This window comes from Podarcis liolepis, assembly GCF_965112155.1.
Source record: "Podarcis liolepis genome assembly, chromosome: 17".
Classification (NCBI taxonomy): domain Eukaryota; kingdom Metazoa; phylum Chordata; class Lepidosauria; order Squamata; family Lacertidae; genus Podarcis; species Podarcis liolepis.
In genome coordinates, this window is record NC_139571.1 from 37,172,267 (window position 1) to 37,192,531 (window position 20,265).

At 45.2% G+C, this 20,265-nt stretch overlaps 1 protein-coding gene across 1 annotated transcript in view; it reads right to left on the bottom strand.

Annotated features, from left to right (window-relative positions):
• Positions 1–5,598: 5,598 nt before the first annotated feature.
• SHB (SH2 domain containing adaptor protein B) overlaps positions 5,599–20,265 on the bottom strand; it is a 171,079-nt gene continuing 156,412 nt past the window's right edge. Inside the window, exon 6 of the mRNA XM_083481847.1 lies at positions 5,599–11,156. Coding sequence (XP_083337973.1) covers positions 10,973–11,156 — 184 coding nt within the window. The 3' untranslated portion in view covers positions 5,599–10,972. The remainder of the gene's footprint in view (positions 11,157–20,265) is intronic.

Consider the following 20,265-nt stretch of genomic DNA (forward strand, 5'->3'; position numbering starts at 1 on the left):
CGTTTCTTGAACCTCTTCCAGCATAAAAGTTGTTTGACACCCAGTCTCCTCCTCCTCTCACTGCGCGGGAGTCTTCTGCGCAGGGAAGGCGTGGGTAGCGGAGGACCTGGGCTCTCCTCACTGATGTCCATTGAAGAGTCCTGGAGCTCTCTCTCCAACTCCCCCGTCTGCCCCCCTTTATCCCTGGTGTTGCGCTGATTGGCTTCCCCCTCTACTGAGCTGTTTCTCCCCCTGCTGCTGGGTCCTTCACCAGCATCATCTGTGAGCCTCCCCTTCGCCTCTCGCTCCGATGTCAGTTCCCTGACACTTGGGCTGCCTTATTGTAAGCTTGCTCTCTTTATTTTATAAGTTTTGTCTAGACTTTGTATTCACCGTCTCTCAGTTTTGTTGATTATCACTTACCATATTTTTCACTCTATAAGATGCACCAGACCACAAGGCGCACCTAGTTTTTGGAGGAGGAAAACAGGGGAAAAAATATTCTGAATCCCAGAAGCCAGAACAGCAAGAGGGATTGCTGTGCAGTGAAAGCAGCAATCCCTCTTGCTGTTCTGGCTTCTGGGATAGCTGCGCAGTCTGCATTCACTCCATAAGACGCACACACATTTCCCCTTACTTTTTAGGAGGGAAAAAGTGAGCAGTATAGAGCAAAAAATATGGTAGGTTCCATGGTTCTGTGACACTCGAGAGCCATCGGAGTCTTTTAAAAACAGGCAAAACCAAACTCTCTTTTCTCTCCCCAGCTTCAGTTCAGTTTCTGCTTCCCTTGAGCTCTCTCTCAATGCTGGTGGAAACCCAGCACAATGACCTACCATTTCAAGGTGCTAAACCCAAAGCCTTACATGACTTGGGACCTAAATACCTGAAAGAGCATCTTTACAACTACCATGGGACCTAAAATCTTCAATCTGGGGGAAGATGTCCTTCTTGGGGTCCCATAGATTGGAGCAGCATGAAGAGTGTGGGTCTAAAGCAGGGCTTCCTTGGTGGTGGCACCTTGGCTCTGGATTTCCCTGGAGAAATCAAGCATTCCCCTTCTTCACTTGCGTACATGCAACGACTTTCTTCTTCTTGTAGGCCTGTGTTTCTCAAACTTGTGTCTCCCGCTGTTTTTGGACTACAACTCCCATCATTCCTAGCTAGCAGGAGCAGTGGTCAGGGGTGATGGGAATTGTAGTCCAAAAACAGCGGGAGACCCAAGTTTGGGAAACATGGATGTAGGCTTTGGGATGGTAGTTTTGTGACTCATTTGCTGCTTTAATTCCTGTCTGCAATGTTTTATAGGGCTGTTTAGTTTCCATGTACCATATTTTTTGCTCTATAAGACGCACCAGACCACAAGACGCACCTAGGTTTTGGAGGAGGAAAACAAGAAAAAATATATTCTGAATCTCAGAAGCCAGGAACAGCAAGAGGGATCGCTGCGCAGTGAAAGCAGCAATCCCTCTTGCTGTTCTGGCTTCTGGGATAGCTGCACAGCCTGCATTCGCTCCATAAGACGCACACACATTTCCCCTTACTTTTTAGGAGGGAAAAGGTGAGTCTTATAGAGCAAAAAATATGGTAATTGCGTTATTGTGAGTTATCCTGCTCTTTGTTAGGGAGGAAAGGTGAGTGATCAATGTGGAAATAAGTAAGTAAGTACAGTGGTACCTCAGTTTTCAAACGTAATCTGTTTCGGAAGACCGTTCAAGTTTCGAAACATTTGAAAACCAAAGCATCGACTTACGGAAATCTCAATACAGAAGCCGCGTAGCATGTTTGACTTCCAAAAAGCGTTCAGAAACTGAAGCATTTACTTTCAGGTTTTTGATGTTCGAAAACTGAAACGTTCAACTTCCGAGATGTTCGAAAACCGAGGTACCACAGTAAGTATGTAAATAAATACCCAGTGCCTTCTGCTAGCCTAACTAAAATCTCCTTGGGTGTTCCCCCTGCTCTCTCTGTTCTTGCTTCTCTCATCTGTATACTTGAAAGATTAGCAAATAGTTGCTGTTAGTCAGCCTGTCACTCTCAATCCAGGGCAATAGGGCTATAAAATACGTTGGTCCTAAATGCTGTAACAACTCCTGTAGAATGCCCTACGATCAATGCGTCCTTGCAACCACACAGGAGAGAATGACTGGGAAACAACCATATTTAAGCTCTTATCCCCGCTGTTCTTCCTTATCCTGTTTCCCAAAGTGTTTCTCCAAAGGGACATGCATTGGAGGGATTCATCTCTGCCTCGCTCCCCTGTTCCCATAACAAAATGAAATTATAATTGGAATAGGACTAATTTCCTAGCCTCTCTCTTCCTTCAATGGCAGTGAAAACAAGTGCCAATTAAATATGAAAAATACCAACTGCCATCATGAATATTAATTCATAGCTCACGGTGATATCTGTAGCATTCCTAGTCTGGGACTCCCAGCTGTTAATTTGGGAAATCGCTCCATGCATGTCAAGCAAATCTCATGAAAATGGAACAGACGATGAAGGGGGTCCTTCTGTGGGGAGGACCTGCGGCAAAACAAATGAAGTGGGCCAAAGGATGGGCCCTTTCTAAGGAGGCTATGGGAGGGAGGCTGGCCCAGGCCCACACCTTTGTTGTTTAGTCGTTTAGTCATGTCCGACTCTTCGTGACCCCATGGACCAGAGCACGCCAGGCCCTCCTGTCTTCCACTGCCTCCCGCAGTTTGGTCAAACTCATGCTGGTAGCTTCGAGAACACTGTCCAACCATCTCATCCTCTGTCGTCCCCTTCTCCTTGTGCCCTCCATTTTCCCCAACATCAGGGTCTTTTCCAGGGAGTCTTCTCTTCTCATGAGGTGGCCAAAGTATTGCAGCCTCAGCTTCAGGATCTGTCCTTCCAGTGAGCACTCAGGGCTGATTTCCTTCAGAATGGATAGGTTGGATCTTCTTGCAGTCCATGGGACTCTCCAGAGTCTCCTCCAGCACCAGAATTCAAAAGCATCAATTCTTTGGTGATCAGCCTTCTTGATGGTCCAGCTCTCACTTCTGTACATCACTACTGGGAAAACCATGGCTTTAACTATACGGGCCTTTGTTGGCAAGGTGATGTCTCTGCTTTTTAAGATGCTGTCTAGGTTTGTCATTGCTTTTCTCCCAAGAAGCAGGCGTCTTTTAATTTCGTGGCTGCTGTCACCATCTGCAGTGATCTTGGAGCCCAAGAAAGTAAAATCTCTCACTGCCTCCACATCTAGAGGGGGCCAATACTGGAATTATTGCATTGTTGTTTTAAGACTATCTTAAAGGACTAGAAACTTGCTTTTCTGCAGTCCATGGAACACTTAGTAACTTTTGTGGCCCCCAGCAGTGTGGCAGGTATAAACACAGCCTTGCTTAAGGATACAGTCTCATGAAGTAGGTTTGTCTTGCATCAGAACAGGTGGTATATACTGTAGGAAGGCTCAGTGCTTTGAGTGGAAGGACAGCCATCCTGGGCAGTGAGAACACTGTGTCCCGTCAGAGGTCAGGGTGATTCAGCAGGTGAGAAATACAGCCTGCAATTACCCTACCCATCTGGGTTTTCCACCTTGCTTGTGGAAATGTTAGCCTACAGTAGGCTTAATAGGCTTAGTTTTCAGCTCAGTGTAGAATTTGGTTTTAGATTATAAAGGGCAGCATATAAACCAGTGCTTGGAATCGACTACAGTGTTATATTGGTTGTTGAACTTAATCCGTTCCAGGAGTCTGTTCGACTCCCAAAACCATTTGAAAACCAAGGCACGGCTTCTGATTGGCGGCAGGAGCTTCCTGCACTCAAGTGGAATCCACGCCGGATGTTCGGCTTCCGAAAAATGTTCGCAAACCGGAACACTTCTGAGTTTGTGGCATTTGGGAGCCAAGCTGTTTGAAAACCAAGGTACCCCTATAGTTTGCTTTAATAAAATTCGCTGAATTAGTTCAAAAATCTCTGAACTGCATCTGAAAGTAGTTTCCATTATTGCTGAGTTAACTAAATGTGAATTGTGTTCATTTTGGGGACCATTTCTATTGCAACTTCAAATAGATTCTCTTACTCCCCCCCCCCTTTTTAAACTTACAGGTCCAAAGTATCTAAATATCACAATGGTTGGGCCAAAGAAACAAATCACATCCCACTGTGTGCGCGTTTTGATGTTTTCTTCATCTTAAGTACCGTATTTTTTGCTCTATAAGACTCACTTTTTCCCTCCTGAAAAATAAGGGGAAATGTGTGTGCGTCTTATGGAGCGAATGCAGGCTGCGCGGCTATCCCAGAAGCCAGAACAGCAAGAGGGATTGCTGCTTTCACTGCGCAGCGATCCCTCTTGCTGTTCTGGCTTCTGAGATTCAGAATATTTTTTTTCTTGTTTTCCTCCTCCAAAAACTAGGTGCGTCTTGTGGTCTGGTGCGTCTTATAGAGAGAAAAATACGGTATATTTACAGTTTTCTTTATTATTCTCTGGAATTTGGTGCAACCTAGTCACTCTGTGAAATTATCCTTAAATAGAGGGCTCTGGGACTGGCACATCTATCTGAAAAGGTTCAATGTAGAACCGGCAAAGTTCCAAGACTTGCAACAATTGCAATATCGGGCAAATAAAGACCCAAATTTACCTATTTCATTATCTGAACCCAATCTCTTTTACTTTTCAGGTAAAAACTAGCAATTTTACTGACTTGAAATTTGTACACTTAAGAGCAGAATCCTACACACGTTGAGGGAGTTCACTCTCTTTCTGTCCTGTTTAGTATCATAGTTTCCCTGGAAGCTTTCTTCCTTGCTTCCCAAATTACTCACGTGTTTGATACCACCCAATGAAGGATCACCTGGTGAACAGGACGACATCATGACGTGGCGCGACCAATCAGGTTGGGCTGTGTAACAAGGTCATTGCGTAGTTTCAGAGAGGGAAGGAAAGAGAAAGCGAGGGCAATTTCAGTGAGTAAGCAATCGTTTTCTCAGGAGCGTGCCAAAAAACTCTGAAAAGGAGAGGCAGCTTTTGGCAGTGCCAAAAATTATTGCAAAAAAAAGGAGTAAGTGGCAGTTTCGGCAGAGTCCTGGTTGCGCATAATTGTCAAGAACTGAATGTATCCCTTCATCCCCAAGGCAGGATGGGAGAAATGACCTGCATGTTTAGGAATTTCAACCACAGCCTAAGTTTCTTCAACCCAAACAACAGTGTGTTGCAGGAGATGGTCTTCTGGGCTTTTCTGGCTGATATATTATCCCCAGCTTTTAATACTGGGAACTTTCCTAGCTTAATGCCATCCCATTTTCTCCCCAGAAGGTGCTAATTGACTTGCCAAGCATTTGGATATAATTAGTCGATGCAGTTTGCTTGTCGAAAGCTATTGTATTGGGATGAGCGGCAGAGAGAAAACAAGCAACTCTCTCCGGCAAGCTATTGAATAGGGCTGAGCTGCCTGGCACAGATTCCATTAAACAAAACCCACAGCCTAATTCTCATTTCCACTGCCATTGGCTGACACACCAGCCTTTACAAAAGCCAGGGCACCTCGCAATGGATTGTTCTGTGGAGGAATAATAGTCTCAATTGTTCGCTGCTCCAGAAAATATGAATACACTCTGACAGGGAGGAAACTGCTACAATGAGAGGAAGAAAAGGGAGAGGTTTATAATTTTTATTTAAAATAAACTTTTTAATGGACTACACAGGCACGGTTGCTGCTCAGTCTCTCGACCAGAAGCAATGGCGCAAATAACTGTGACATGGTTTTGTGTGGGTTTCTTTTTTCTAAAGAGGAAAACTTTGAAAACCAGAGGAGACGGGGAATAAGCATCACACAATCACTTAAATAAAACAAGAGACAATATTACAGTGCAAAAGAACAGACAGGCTCTGTTTATGCTGCAGCCGTGCTGCACCTCTGAGAAATCCTGTTAAAAAATAAATTAAAAACACTTTCTAAAGCCCATTGCGTTCCCTTTAATTGGGATTTATACAGCTGTGCACACTCACAAACACACAATCACACACCTTAGTTTATACACATGCGTGTGCCATTAATTTGGAAAAGGCCGACACATGCTAAAGTCCATGGGAAGACTCTTGTAAGGCCCTCTTAACACTTTTCATCTGTGCGAAACACATTGAGAGACTGCAGGAGGGGTAGACATAAGCCACACAATATTAAGGATAGTCTCCCGGTTAATACCCTGTGAAGTTTCACTGCAATAGATGGAAAGGAGAAATCAGATCTATGGCTAAAATAGCCCCACATTCAAAGCTACCATGGGGTGGGGTGAGGGGGGGGATGCAGAGTAAACCAGCTGACAGCTCATGAGTCCTAAAATAATTGTCTGCCAGGATGACAGCAAAGGACACGATGGCGAATTTTGGCAACTGTGCGGAAGTGGAACTGCTTAAGGGAAAATGGCAGGAAGCACCGATTCATAAACCCCTTGACCAGATCAACAGGCCCATGTTGAGAAGTGTTTTGGCTGACTTGGAAAGATGGTGCTTTGGCTGACTTGGAAAGATGGCGTACTGGGACTTACGGTCACCTCCTGTGACAGAAGCACCACCCACATCAACCTCCTCCTGCAAGAAGGCGGAAGTTGCTCAAATTTCCACATGTAGCGCTCTTCCAGATTCCTCCACAGCAAATGTAAAAAAGAGTGATATTCTGTGCAGCTTGCAACAAGCACTAGATACTCTGGACTAACAGCATGGTTGTGGCGCCTAGGGAAGTTTGAGGACTTTGATCTTCTGTGAATTCTGATCTGAAGGGACCCGATTCTCACCTCCCAGACTTAAATTATACTTCCAAATCAGAACGTTGATCCTCGCTTTGCATTTCCCTAGATTTTCCAACACAGTTCTTGGCTCCAAATGATAAAAATAAAATCCAGCTTTAGAACCCAAGTATTTTTACATGAACTGTATGTAGTTGAGGAGGGAAAAGCAACATATACCAGCATGTAATCTAGTCATGGTTGTGGAAACCATCGCTCTGGATCAAGTGTCTGTCTCATGGAGGCTATTCTCCTTGGGTCAGTTTAAACATTAAGTCATTTGAGGTGGTATAGTCCTTCCAGATTTGAAACACGAGGAATCTGGAAGCACCTGGTATTTTAAAAATAAAATAGCCATCTTAGAAAAACAACTAAGTCAGAAATCTTCTGAGAGAGATGGTAAGCTTTGATGTGCGACATAATTTTCATACCAATGTATGAGATGGCATAATTACATCCATCTCAAGGGTCCCTGAGGCAGCTGCGGGAAGCTCTTTCGCCGGTGGTGCAGAGAGCTTAGCTGGTTTGTTCTGGTTTCTGTACATGGGTTCAAACTCGCTCTTCTTTGCAAGAAAAAATGATGGCATATTTGAGTAGCAACTGAAACCTCTTGAGGGACTCACTGATGATGAGCTGGTTAAGAGCTAACCTGGAGCTGCTTCTGGGATAGATGGCATGAAGGGCATCAAATCAATGCTGCGGGAAAATACATCTACTTGGTTTCAACCAGAAAGTAATGTTATGAAAGATTAGTCCAACATCCTGTTCTCAGAATGGCCATCCAGAGGCCTATGGGATGCTCACAAACAGGACTTGAGAATCTCTCCTATCGTACGACTGAATGCATATTATTGCTGCGAAGAGATACTCAACTGCTAGTGGTTGGTGCTCGGGAAGAAGTCTTCTTGAGATCAGAAAAGGTGTGGAAGGAGCAGATTATGAACCTTCAAGAACCATCAAGAAACAAGAATCATATGACAGAGCTCTGAAGATGGGACCTTAAACTCTGTTCTGCAATGGAAACATCTCCATGTGAATTGCTACTCCAAAGTATTAAGAGATGCACATACATCACTCATGAAAAGCCACAGGATATTTACACTCAATGCCATCCATGGCCAAGTGAGGACCAAATGAGTTCTCCTTTTGTTGCTTGGGTAAATTCTGTTGTTTTCTGCTGAGGCTTTGAATGTGAAGACCTATGATGTTCTCCTGACTATCAGAGGCACACAAGTGGTAATTGTTCTGCTGTACCCAGTGGCTGCAAGCAATTTTCACTGTGAAAATGCCCCACAACCAATCTTCACAGCTAAAGAACTGAGCTGGGGCTTGGCTGTGTAAATAATCCTGTTGGTGGCTGAATACAATCACTGGTGAATCAACAGGTCAAAAATGTCAACAGAGGACTATGGCGCAAGTATTTCTAAGCTCAGTGGTGGGCACCCTTATTGCCAAATGTGCCATAAATTGTAGCTCAGTGGTAGGGCCTTTCTTTGGGGTTCGGACCCCAGAATCTTCAAGCAGGGTTGGGAGAGACCAGTGTCTGAAATCCTGGGCAGCTGCTGCAAGTTAGCCTAGACCAGTGTTCTTCAATCTTGGATCCTGAGATGCTAGAATACAACTTCCATCATCCTCAGTCCGCTTAGCTAATGGTCATGGATGATGTAAGATCTGGGGACCCAAGGGTTGCAGAACGCTGGTGGGTGCACACTGAGCTAGATGGATCAACTGATTGGACTTGGTATAAGGCAACTTCCTGATTTTCTCAGTCTAGCAATGCACCAGAGAACACATCCCACCTTTGAAGTCTTGGTGGTGCCTTCTGGCCAATTGGGCTGGGGAACATGCAGCAGGGGCAACACTAGAGGCACAGAGAGGAATATAGGCTGGACTCTATGCCATAGCCAGGCCCACCGGCACTTTTGCTCCTGGCAAGGTATACTGCAACATCCTCGTCCAAGTTGGCTACAGATGATTAATGCAACAGTGAGCATCTCCGAATCAACTGTAAAGGACTAGGGCACATGCTATGAAGGGAGGAGGGACTGTAAAGAAGATAAAAAAAGGAAAACTGGTTGTTTTTATGCTTTTTTTAAAAAAATGGATTATTTTACTCCATTTAGGGAGAAAGCCCCACAATATTTGTAAAAAAACCCAAACGACAACAAACAGACACTTGCACAGTTAGTTTGAACATTTCCATTTAGATTATCGGCAGCTGATTCCACAGACACTTTTACAGAGGTTTATTTTTTTGTCCTCAAAACAGGTAAAAACAGAACCTTGGAATTAATACCAGCTTGGAAACTGGTCCATACGGGGCTAAAATGAACTAGCCAACAAGAGACACCATTTATATGACTTCTCTTTTCACATTTGTACAGTACAGCGAAGCAGTATTTTACATACGTGTAGAATTAATGAGTATTCCATTAACACTTTCAAACCAGCACAAAAATGAAGGGAAGTTGTATGCTTGAAAGACAGTCCAGTTGTATGTGTTTTTTTTAAAAAAAAACCGGGCCAATTTCGCATCCATGTTGAAAGTCTGAAAAGAGAGAAAACGGCAAATCTGACTCTCAACTTGGATCTCCAATGGAGAAATGCACAGTGCATTTCTCTGGGTTAATGCAGTGGACCATCCTCAAGGTTTGCTGCAAAGCCCATATTATTGGAGCAATGTGGACACAGGGAAACATGGGGCTTGCAGCTGAAGATGGCAGCCCAGCCCAGTGTTGAGTTTCAGTTCAATTACCCCATGACCCAACTCCAATGTGTGGTGCACATTCACCCCCTCTGATCTGCTTCACTGGCTGCTGTTGCCGTGAAAGCACACACCCTTGGGATCTCAGGGTAAGCAACACTGATGTCAGAAAGGTAGAGGGAAGGACCTGACCAGGGGCCGCTGCTTTGTGCTGTGGCCCTGGCCTTTTCTTGTTAAGTTCTGCTCTTAAGTTATGGCTAACCAGTCTTCCTGTTCAACAGGCACAGAGAATATACTGGATGGGGATGGGGAAGGGACCTAGGCTTTAAAGATGAGGTAGAAAGCCAACTGCACTTGCACTGTGAAGGACAAGAGCTTTTCCAATTGGTTACGAAGGCAGAAGAGGAGCAGTAACAACAAGACACATTTTGCGCGTGGGCATAACAGGATAGCTCCAGTTGTACGACCGCGAGTAGGAAAACAGCCCCGATTTATATTACGCTACATGATGTACTTGCACATCTCAGCCGGAGAAGCAGAATCATGTTCTTCATGTGCTTTCTCCCACACCACTCCTGAGATGGAAGAGAATCCAGCTTGTTGGATATCTAGATGGAAGGCTACTTAGGTGCCATCATCAGCTCAAGGAAGCTTGCTCTGCAGAAGCCCTTTTGGGCCCGAAATCTGGTTGTGTAAACATCAACTCCCTCCATAATGACCCCACCCTCCCCGGAAACCACTGAACCACCACAGCTCACATTGTACGTACACAACAGAAAACAGAACTCACTGCCTTTAATCTAGAAATCAGCACAGAAAACCCTTAGATCTTTATTATTGTACCAAAAAAAGGGGAAGGGGGATAAAAATATATATATATTAAACCACTATTTTAGTACATACCCTATTCATAAATAACTGAACTTTTTGTTTGTTTGTTTCCGTTTCGCTGTCGCAAAATTACTCATGGAGATTTTCAGATCACATCATCATTGTAACAAAACAAAATGAAAGTGAGGCTCTCGCATGTTGAATTAAACTGTGCAGAAAAAACGACGACACAAATTTGGGGTTGGGTGCATAATAAACAGTTTTCAGGCCTTGAGGGTTTGAGGAAGGCCAATGGGCCGCTTCTCGCTCAGCCTTCCCGCCACAAAAGTTTGTGTCCGTTTTGCAGGTTCTGCTTCGATACGTGGAATATTCTGCGCACACGGGCGAGAAGATGTCAAGCTTGCTGATCTCAGGAAAGTTTGAAGGCCATTCTTTGGATTTGGCAACTTTTCCATTGACGTGGGAGAGGGTATTCCTGCATTTCTTTCAAGCGGCAGAGCGCCATTTCTTTCTCATATAAATAGAAACCAATATTTCCACACAGGACATGCAAAGTAGTGCAATGATTACTATACAACAGCCCGCTACTGGGAAGGCAGGACTGGACATCTGTCCCAAGAAGCATCGCTGCAGACGGCGCAGGAGCACATTTGCTGCTGCGCCCCTCATCTCCAATCCACAGGAAGGAGGAACACGGGCCAGGGCGCAAAATTATAAGGTCCGGACAGCGACAGGGTAAAGGAGCGACAAATGTTCGGCTCCTTTTATTGGGAGTTTTTTTGCCGTGTAATAGTGGATCACTTCCGGAACACTGTCAAACGGGGGGCTGTTCTGGCCCAAAATGTATTTCTCTTTGGTTTTCGCCAGCTTCATGTGCATAAACCCTTGGTTGCTCCTGCAGAAAGGAAGAAAACAAGAAAACTATTCAGCATGTCAAATCTCTCTCTCTCTCTCTCTGAGCCAGTTTTAGAGAACTCTTAACCAAATTCACGCGCCTGCTCGACTGTAACAAAACCCTTCCGTGGTTTATAAGAAACAGCAAAATTATCAATTAAATTGGTTAAGAACAAGTAAATGACAAAACAGTTAAAATGATTTGTAAACTACAAATAGATTAAAACACATCAACGTGTCTGGATAGCCTTGCCTAAACAGAAATATCTGAAGCAGCTGCTGAAAAGGGGACAGTGAAGTTTCCTGGCGGGATGTCAAATTTAAGCGCAGAAAATGCAGTTTCGCAGAAAAGTGGTTCTGACAATATGAGCCTTGCACCAGATTAATTAACCAGCCAACCAATCCGGATGCAAAGGCAAGGTGGGTGGACTGTTTTAAACCCCCACAGGGATCCGCGGTGAGAGTAATGGGAATGAGTTTCAGGCTGACTGAAATGAGCTGTAGCTGTTATGGAATGTTTATGGACATTCTAACTGAGAAGACGAGGACACGGGTGGCGCTGTGAGTTAAACCACAGAGCCTAGGACTTGTCGATCGGAAGGTCGGCAGTTCGATTCCCTGTGACGGGGTGAGCTCCCGCTGCTCAGTCCCTGCTCCTGCCAACCTAGCAGTTCGAAAGCACGTCAAAGTGCAAGTACAGTGGTGCCCCGCAAGACGAATGCCTTGCAAGACGAATGCCTCACAAGACGAAAGAGTTTTCCGTTTTTTGAGTCGTTCTGCAAGACGAATTTCCCTATGGGCTTGCTTCACAAAACGAAACGTCTTGCGAGTTCTTGCGAGTTTGTTTCCTTTTTCTTAAAGCCACTAAGCCGTTAATAGCTGCTAAGCTGCTAATAGCCGCTAAGCCGCGAATAGCCATGCTTCGCAAGACGAAAAAACCGCAAGACGAAGAGACTCGCGGAACGGATTAATTTCGTCTTGCGAGGCACCACTGTAGATAAATAGGTACCGCTCTGGCGGGAAGGTAAACGGCGTTTCCGTGTGCTGCACTGGTTCGCCAGAAGTGGTTTAGTCATGCTGGCCACATGACCCGGAAGCTGTACGCCGGCTCCCTCGGCCAATAAAGTGAGATGAGCGCCGCAACCCCAGAGTCAGCCACAACTGGACCTAATAGTCAGGGGTCCCTTTACCTTTAACTGAGAAGAAGTCTACTGTCAGCACACAAGGGCTGGAGATAACAGCAGATGAGGCTATGTGTCTTTTGTAGGCATTGATGTGAGAGAAAAAGGAGCAAGGACGGTTGCAGTACTGGTCAACTGTTAGCATTGTGTGTGCGCGAGTGACATATAATGGCAGTGGCATTATACCCAATCACACAAACTAATGGAGAAGCAAAGATCACCTGTGTTGAAGCAATGATTCTTCAACATCAACTTCGTTGGACTGGTCATGTTGTGCGGATGCCTGATTATCGTCCTCCAAAGCAACTACTCTATTCTGAACTTAAAAATGGTAAGCATAATGCTGGTGGTCAACAAAAGAGATTGAAAGACTGTCTCAAGGCAAATCTAAAAAAATGTAGTCTAAACACCGACGACTGGGAAACACTGGCCTTCAAGCGCTCCAGTTGGAGAACAGCCTTTACCAAAGGTGTCATGGGCTTTGAAGACACTCAAACTCAGGACGCAAGGGAGAAACGTGCTAAGAGGAAGGCACGTTTGGCAAATCCACACCGTGATCAACTCCCACCTGGAAACGTACATCCCCACTGTGGAAGGATGTGTGGATCCAGAATTGGCCTCCACAGTCCCTTATGGACTCATTGTTAAAACCGTGTTTATGGAAGACAATCTTACTCGGCTACGAGGGATCGCCAAAGAAGAAGATACCTAATCACACAAACTAATGCGAGTCTACAAATGTATACACCTACAGTTAAAATGACAGTGATCCAACTCAACTAGTGACATTATAAACCAGTCCTACTAGCCACTGGCCCCATGACTTCTGCATTCGGCTAGTGGAAATTGTTTGTAAGTCTGAAAAGGCCATTCTACATCAAATGCCTGATCCCTCTGTAGGAAAACAAATCATGCTTTAAGTATTATGCCTAAAGAAGGCTTTTGACAGCCCCCATCCCATTCAAAGCACAAAAATCCGAAATATAAAAAAATCTGATGAGAACCCTGGCTGTGTAATTGAAAAGGATCTTCCCATTTTGTGTCAATGGGGCAAAGATATAGCAGTGAGTCATGCATTCCATTCTGCACCTGAAGAGTACGCAGAGATGCAATTTTAAGTTGAGAATAGTTCCTTTATCCCCTCTGAAATTGCCAAAGAATTTTATTTTTTAAAAAGTGAATGTTTCCTGTGAAAAAGCTGAAGGAAATTTCAGGCTCACATTATTCAGATATTCAGGCAATTTTGCGATGAAATGACCCTTCTCTGTAGAGCAGAAATCACTGCAGGCATTGTAATTATAGCTCTGGCAAGCTTAAAAAATCTTGATTTAAATTTCAATTCTTTACAAGAATGAATCTCTTTTGAAACATAATTGCTCTCTAAACGATTTCCTTTAAGCCAAGGGTGACATCTCTAAATACATTATTATGAGCGGATATATTGTTCTGTGCTTTCAGTTCATTATGTTTCCCCCCCCTCTGCTAGTAAATGCTTTAAGAGTCTGCCACTAAATTAATGGGATTGCAGAAATAGGTGCATATTAATTCAAGGCTAGAGTGGAGGGCAGTCTGTTTAGATGCCTTTTCAGGCTTAATGCAAGAACGGGATTTACTGGTGGGAATTTCTTGTCAAGTCTGCAGTTTTACTGATTGCATAGGGGTCTCTAAAAAAAGATTTGCGAGTTTGGTTTGCGATTCAAGGGACTATCAAAGAAATGCTGCAAATTGCTAGCCAACCAGTAAAAATGCATGAGGGTTAATAACTATAGTGGATTTATTTGCAGGACTGATTTTTGAGAGGGCACAACTGAAAATCCTCACATAAGCCTCTATAAAAGCAAGTTTAATGTCTTGCAAGGGCTCAAAGCTGCACGGGGGGAGGGGAGTTGTGATTTTTGTTTCTTATTGTAATGATGAAAATGACATTGAATGGCCTGGAGGAGGATCCGAGGAGAAAAGCTTGCTGAACACTCAACGCGCAGGATAGGATTACGAAGGGCAGAACATTACAGAGACATGGGGCTGCCACAGAAAATGACACTCCCAGACCAAGCTGTCCCACACCCTTCTTCAGGAGTCTCTCATTGCCATCAGAGTGTGCATCTCCTTGCCATATTATAGCGGGGGTGGAGAAATGAATGCCCTGGTGTCACATCACAGGAGAAGTGCTAACACCGTATTTTTCACTCCATAAGACGCACCTGACCATAAGGCGCACCTAGTTTTTAGAGGGGGAATGCAAGGGGGGGGGGGAAATTACCGTATTTTTCGCTCTATAACACGCAACAGACCATAACACGCAAGTAGTTTTTAGAGGAGGAAAACAAGAAAAAAAAATATTCTAAACGAAATAGTGGATATATGATTTTTGTGGTTCCTGCTGTGGCCACAGACATGTGATCTGACAGTGAGTTTGGAGTAGCCCAATGCAAAAATCCTGAGGATCCATGTGGATCCATGCTTTGTAACCACGGAGAAGGGAAGGAAGGGGAACCATGGATCCTCTGCTCACGACTGCAGCAGATCCCCCCCCCCGCCAGCCGCAGGCATTCGCTCCATAACACACACAGACATTTCCCCTTACTTTCTAGGAGGAAAAAAGTGAGTGTTATGGTGCAAAAAATACAGTATTTAAAGGGAGCGCTGAGCAGAGCCTATATGCACCCCAGGATCTGCTCAGCGCTCCCTTTCACGAGCTGCGTGGAGCATGTGTGTAGCGCTTGCAGGCCTTTCCCCGAGGAGAGAGAAGCCCCCAAGAGCCACACACACACGCCGCACGGCTCTTTAAAGGGAGTGCGGCTATCCCTGGCTTTTGCGGGGGGGGGGGGGGAGTGACAGAGCATGCGGCTTATGGGATAGCCACGCGCAGCCTCTCACGCGCAAGGGGAGCCTTCATCCCCTGCCCGGGAGAAGCTGCGCACGGCTAAGGCTCCCCCAAGAGCCGCGCTCCCTTTAAAGAGCGTGCGGAGCGTGGGGGCTTTTCCCTGAGGAGGGAGAAGGGCTGCCCCTCCTCGGGGAAAAGCCCCCAAGAGCCGCACACACGCTCCGCACGCTCTTTAAAGGGAGCGCTGAGCAGAGCCTCCCACCTGCATTCGCTCCATAAGATGCACACACATTTCCCCTTACCTTTTAAGAGGGGGGAAGTGCGTCTTATAGAACGAAAAATACGGTAGATGCTAAAGGGTATTAGAACTCGACATAAGAGATGCAGTTTTCACCAGCCATCCCAGCAGTGTCTCCTGCAGCATGCAGGAGTCCAACAGAATGTGACAGGCATTGAAATGACACTCCCTTGAGTTCCCTCTCAGGCCCTTCACTTCCATCTTCATCTCTGCACAAAGAGGCAAAAACTACTATACAGTGGAACCCTGGTTCTCAAACGCCTTGGTACTCAAAGAACTTGGAACCCAAGTACTGCAAACCTGGAAGTGTGTTCCAGTTTGCAAACTTTTTTCAGAAGCCGAACGTGCTCCGTTTTGAATGTTACGCTTCCGATTTGAGTACTACATTTCCGTTTTGAGTGTTGTGCCGAGTTCTGTCTGTTTTTGCTATTTATTTTGCGATTTTGTTTTTGCGGCTCTTTTTTGTTTTGTTTTTGTGACTGTGTGGAACCCAGTTCAGCTGCTGTGTGACTGCAGTACATTGTTTATTGCTTTCCTGTTATGGATCAATGGTCTCGTTACATAGTAAAATTCATGTTAAATTTTAGGGGTTGTTTTTAAAAGTCTGGAACGGATTAATCCATTTTGCATTACTTTCTATGGGAAAGTGCGCCTTGGTTTTGGAACGCTTTGGTTTTGGAACAGACTTCTGGAATGGATTAAGTCTGAGAACCCAAGGTACCACTGTATGCATCCCCCATACATTCCCTTTGATTTTGCTGCTTGACATTTTTTCACTACGCAAGGAGGGAAAAGCGTGAGATTGGAAGCTTTCCAAAATCAGCAGCCTGACTCACTGCACTGCAGACTCCGACCCAGCACCCTTATCGCAGAAGTGAAACACACTTTGCTGTGCTTCTCCACATGTTGTGTTTTTATTTCTTTCTTTCTAATAACGACAGAAATTCAGTTCTAGGACTTGTCCCCGGCAGATCGCCACCCAACCTGCAGGCCTGCCACTCCAACTGCTGTGTCCCTCTCTGCTTTGCAGAAAGAGCCTATCAGCTGGGAGTCATGTGCCACAGACGGATCTTTAACTGTGAAGCTTCCATCTCCAGAGACAATTGCTCCACTGCCCTGCTACTCTGGCAACAACTCCACTTTGTTTTCGTGGTCCCAGTACCCAGCCCGTCCATCCGCTGTGGCCAGCCAGGCAAAGTTTACAATCATAAGGAGCAACATCAAAAGGCAGAGACACTTTTGTTCGGCTACATCACGCTAAACCGCTTGAACTTTACAACAGCTGGATCCTTCCACAAAAGCAGTGGGTGTGCACAGCCTGTGTTTTGAAGAGATATGCCGAAAGGCAAAAAGCATAGTTAATGATTGACCCAGCAAAGATTAACGGGAAATATCTGGGCGGGTAATTGAATGCTCTGCTAAACTGGAAGACAGTTTTTTGGCCACCAATGACCAGCACAGGTTGATGTGGGCCAGCAGGCTAGCAAAGACTTTTGTAGGCTACTAAAGGTCCGTATAGTTAAAGCTATGGTTTTCCCAGTAGTGATGTATGGAAGTGAGAGCTGGACCATAAAGAAGGCTGATCGCTGAAGAATTGATGCTTTTGAATTGTGGTGCTGGAGGAGACTCTTGAGACTCCCATGGACTGCAAGAAGATCAAACCTCTCCATTCTTAAGGAAATCAGCCCTGAGTGCTCACTGGAAGGACAGATCCTGAGGCTGAGGCTCCAATACTTTGGCCACCTCATGAGAAGTGAAGACTCCCTGGAAAAGACCCTGATGTTGGGAAAGATGGAGGGCACAAGGAGAAGGGGACGACAGAGGACGAGATGATTGGACAATGTTCTCGAAGCTACCAGCATGAGTTTGACCAAACTGCGGGAGGCAGTGGAAGACAGGAGTGCCTGGCGTGCTCTGGTCCAGGGGGTCACGAAGAGTCAGACATGACTAAATGACTAAACAACAACAACTTTTGTAGCCTTGCTTGCCTCGCTGAATTAAAGCACAGCCGTTCTCCGGTAAGAGCAGGCTTGAAGAATGAAGTCAGGGTGAGCTATGTACTTCCCAAATGAACCAGAGCAGTAGCTTAATGATTAACCGGCTGAAAGCACCTATTTGATGCAAGAGCTATAATGGAGATGTATGTGGGAGAATGCTGGCAGAAAGGAAGTCAAACCTGGCATCCTTGGGGGAGGAAACAAGCTATGTGATGAGATAAGGGCAGAATTGCACAAGGTCTTGGGGGAAGAAAGAGAATGACTAAATAAACTTATGAAATCTCCCCTTGTTTTGGTAATTAAGAGAGAGTCTGACTAATAACTGGCGAGGGATGGATGCGATCTCGTAAATTCCATTGCCATGCACTCGGTGACTCTGGAAATTCCTTTTAAGACGACGGCAGGACAGGAACTCTGTGATCTTCTGAAATGGTTCTAAGTTCTCAGCCCTGGCCTTCACATACATAGCAGGTTAGACTGTAAAACTGTTCCTGGACAGTTCACCTTACAAATGAGGAACTGTGTGCTTGAATGCTCTCTGCACCAAATTCCTTGCACATAGAAAACCAGTGTGTCGGGGAGAAGGGTTCTATCCTAGTCTTCTTCCTGAGGTGCTACTTTTCAATGCGCAAAGAATGTACATTGGAATATGGGAGTCATTTTGGACTCACAGCTGTCCATGGAGGCACAGGACAAATCTGTGTCCAGGGCAGCTGTTTACCAGCTCCATCTGGTACGTAGACTGAGACCCTATCTGCCTGTGGACTGCCTCGCCAGAGTGGTGCATGCTCTAGTTATCTCCCGCATGGACTACTGCAATGTGCTCTACGTGGGGCTACCTTTGAAGGTGACCCGGAAACTACAACTAATCCAGAATGCGGCAGCTAGACTGGTGACTGGGAGCGGCTGCTGAGACCATATAACACCGGTCTTAAAGACCTACATTGGCTCCCAGTACGTTTCTGAGCACAATTCAAAGTGTTGGTGCTGACCTTTAAAGCCCTAAATGGCCTCAGTTCAGTATATCTGAAGGAGCATCTCCACCCCCATCGTTCTGCCCGGACACTGAGATCCAGCACTGAGGGCCTTCTGGCGGTTCCCTCACTGCGAGAAGCCAAGTTACAGGGAACCAGGCAAAGGGGATTCTTGGTAGTGGCACCCTCCCTGTGGAATGCCCTCCCACCAGATGTTAAAGAGAACAACAACTACCAGACTTTTAGAAGACATCTGAAGGCAGCCCTGTTTAGGGGAGCTTTTAATGTTTGATGTATTTCAGTATTTTAATATTTTTTTTGTCAGCCGCCCAGAGTGGCTGGGGAAGCCCAGCCAGATGGGCGGGGTATAAATAAATAAATTATTATTATTATTATTATTATTATTATTATTATTATTATTATTATTCAGGCTTGAAATTTCCCGCCTACACTCTAAAGTAATACAGTCCAGAAAAAGTTTTATTACATTATGAGCAGCAGTGTAGACTGAACCATAGTTATGCAATCATGAGAGACGGTAGCTTTCAGTGGTCAGGGTATCAAGATTGATAAGGTTGTGTCCCCTAACAAATATTACGTTTGCTCGATAAGAAATTTATGTCCTTGGCAGTTAATCTCCTGTCCTTGACAGTCAATCTCCAAGAGGCATTTGACATAGCCAAGGGAATCATGTGATGAAATCCACCATGTGACTTAGGCCAAAGCTACCCATGTGAGGGCAGAGGAGCCAGAATACAGATAACCATATTTGGAATTGGCAGGACGAGACATAGGTGAGCAGAGAGGCTTGAAGTGGGGCACAACCAGGAGGTGTTGGTGCCTAATTTAAAAGGCACTTACACTGCAGAGAGTTTTCCCACAATCTGTCTTCGTTAACCCCAGAAGCCCAGAAAAATAAAGCTTTCTGTAGCCTAGTTAAAGGGTTTCTCAGCGTAAGGGTTTCTTATCCGTAAAATTGGTCAGCGAATCCAATGGCAGTCAAGAGATCTTTGTGGTGATTGCTTGCCACTAGGCCTAAGAACAGAAGGCATAGCCTTCAACCTGCCTTACAAACTGCTCAGAACTACAGTGGTGCCCCGCAAGACGAATGCCTCGCAAGACGGAAAACCTGCTAGACGAAAGAGTTTTCCGTTTTGGAGGTGCTTCGCAAAACGAATTTCCTATGGGCTTGCTTCGCAAGACGACAATGTCTTGCGAGTTCCTGCGGGTTTTTTTTCCTTCCCCCCCCTTTTCTAAGCCGCTAAGCCGCTTATCAGCTGATCCGATCAGCAGATAAGCCGCTAAAAGCCGCTAATAGCGCTAATCCGCTAATCCTTCAATGGGCTTGCTTCGCAAGACGAAAAAACTGCTAGACGAAGAGAATCACAGAACGGATTCTTTTCATCTTGCGAGGCACCACTGTACTGATAAAAAGTAGGCTATGATTCCGTCAAGAAGATAGCCAAGATCCAAATAGTATGGGAACCAGCCCTACTAGAAAAATTAACCAATAAACTGAAACTGACACGGGGACAAATATAAGAAGACACCTTCACCCCGGTATGGCTCCCCTTTATCACATACACAGCCCAACAAGACAATGACAATAATCCACCAACAGCATATAAATCAATATGGCTAACCTGATCCAAAACACCCACCCACCTCACTCACACACGAAAACAAAGATCACCACAGCCAGTCACAAACAAACAATCACACCCTAGGCCAACCCCAACCTCTCTCACCACCAAAGGAACACAAGTGAACAACAAAGAACCTGCATAAGCCATATATATATATATATATATATATATATATATATATATATATACA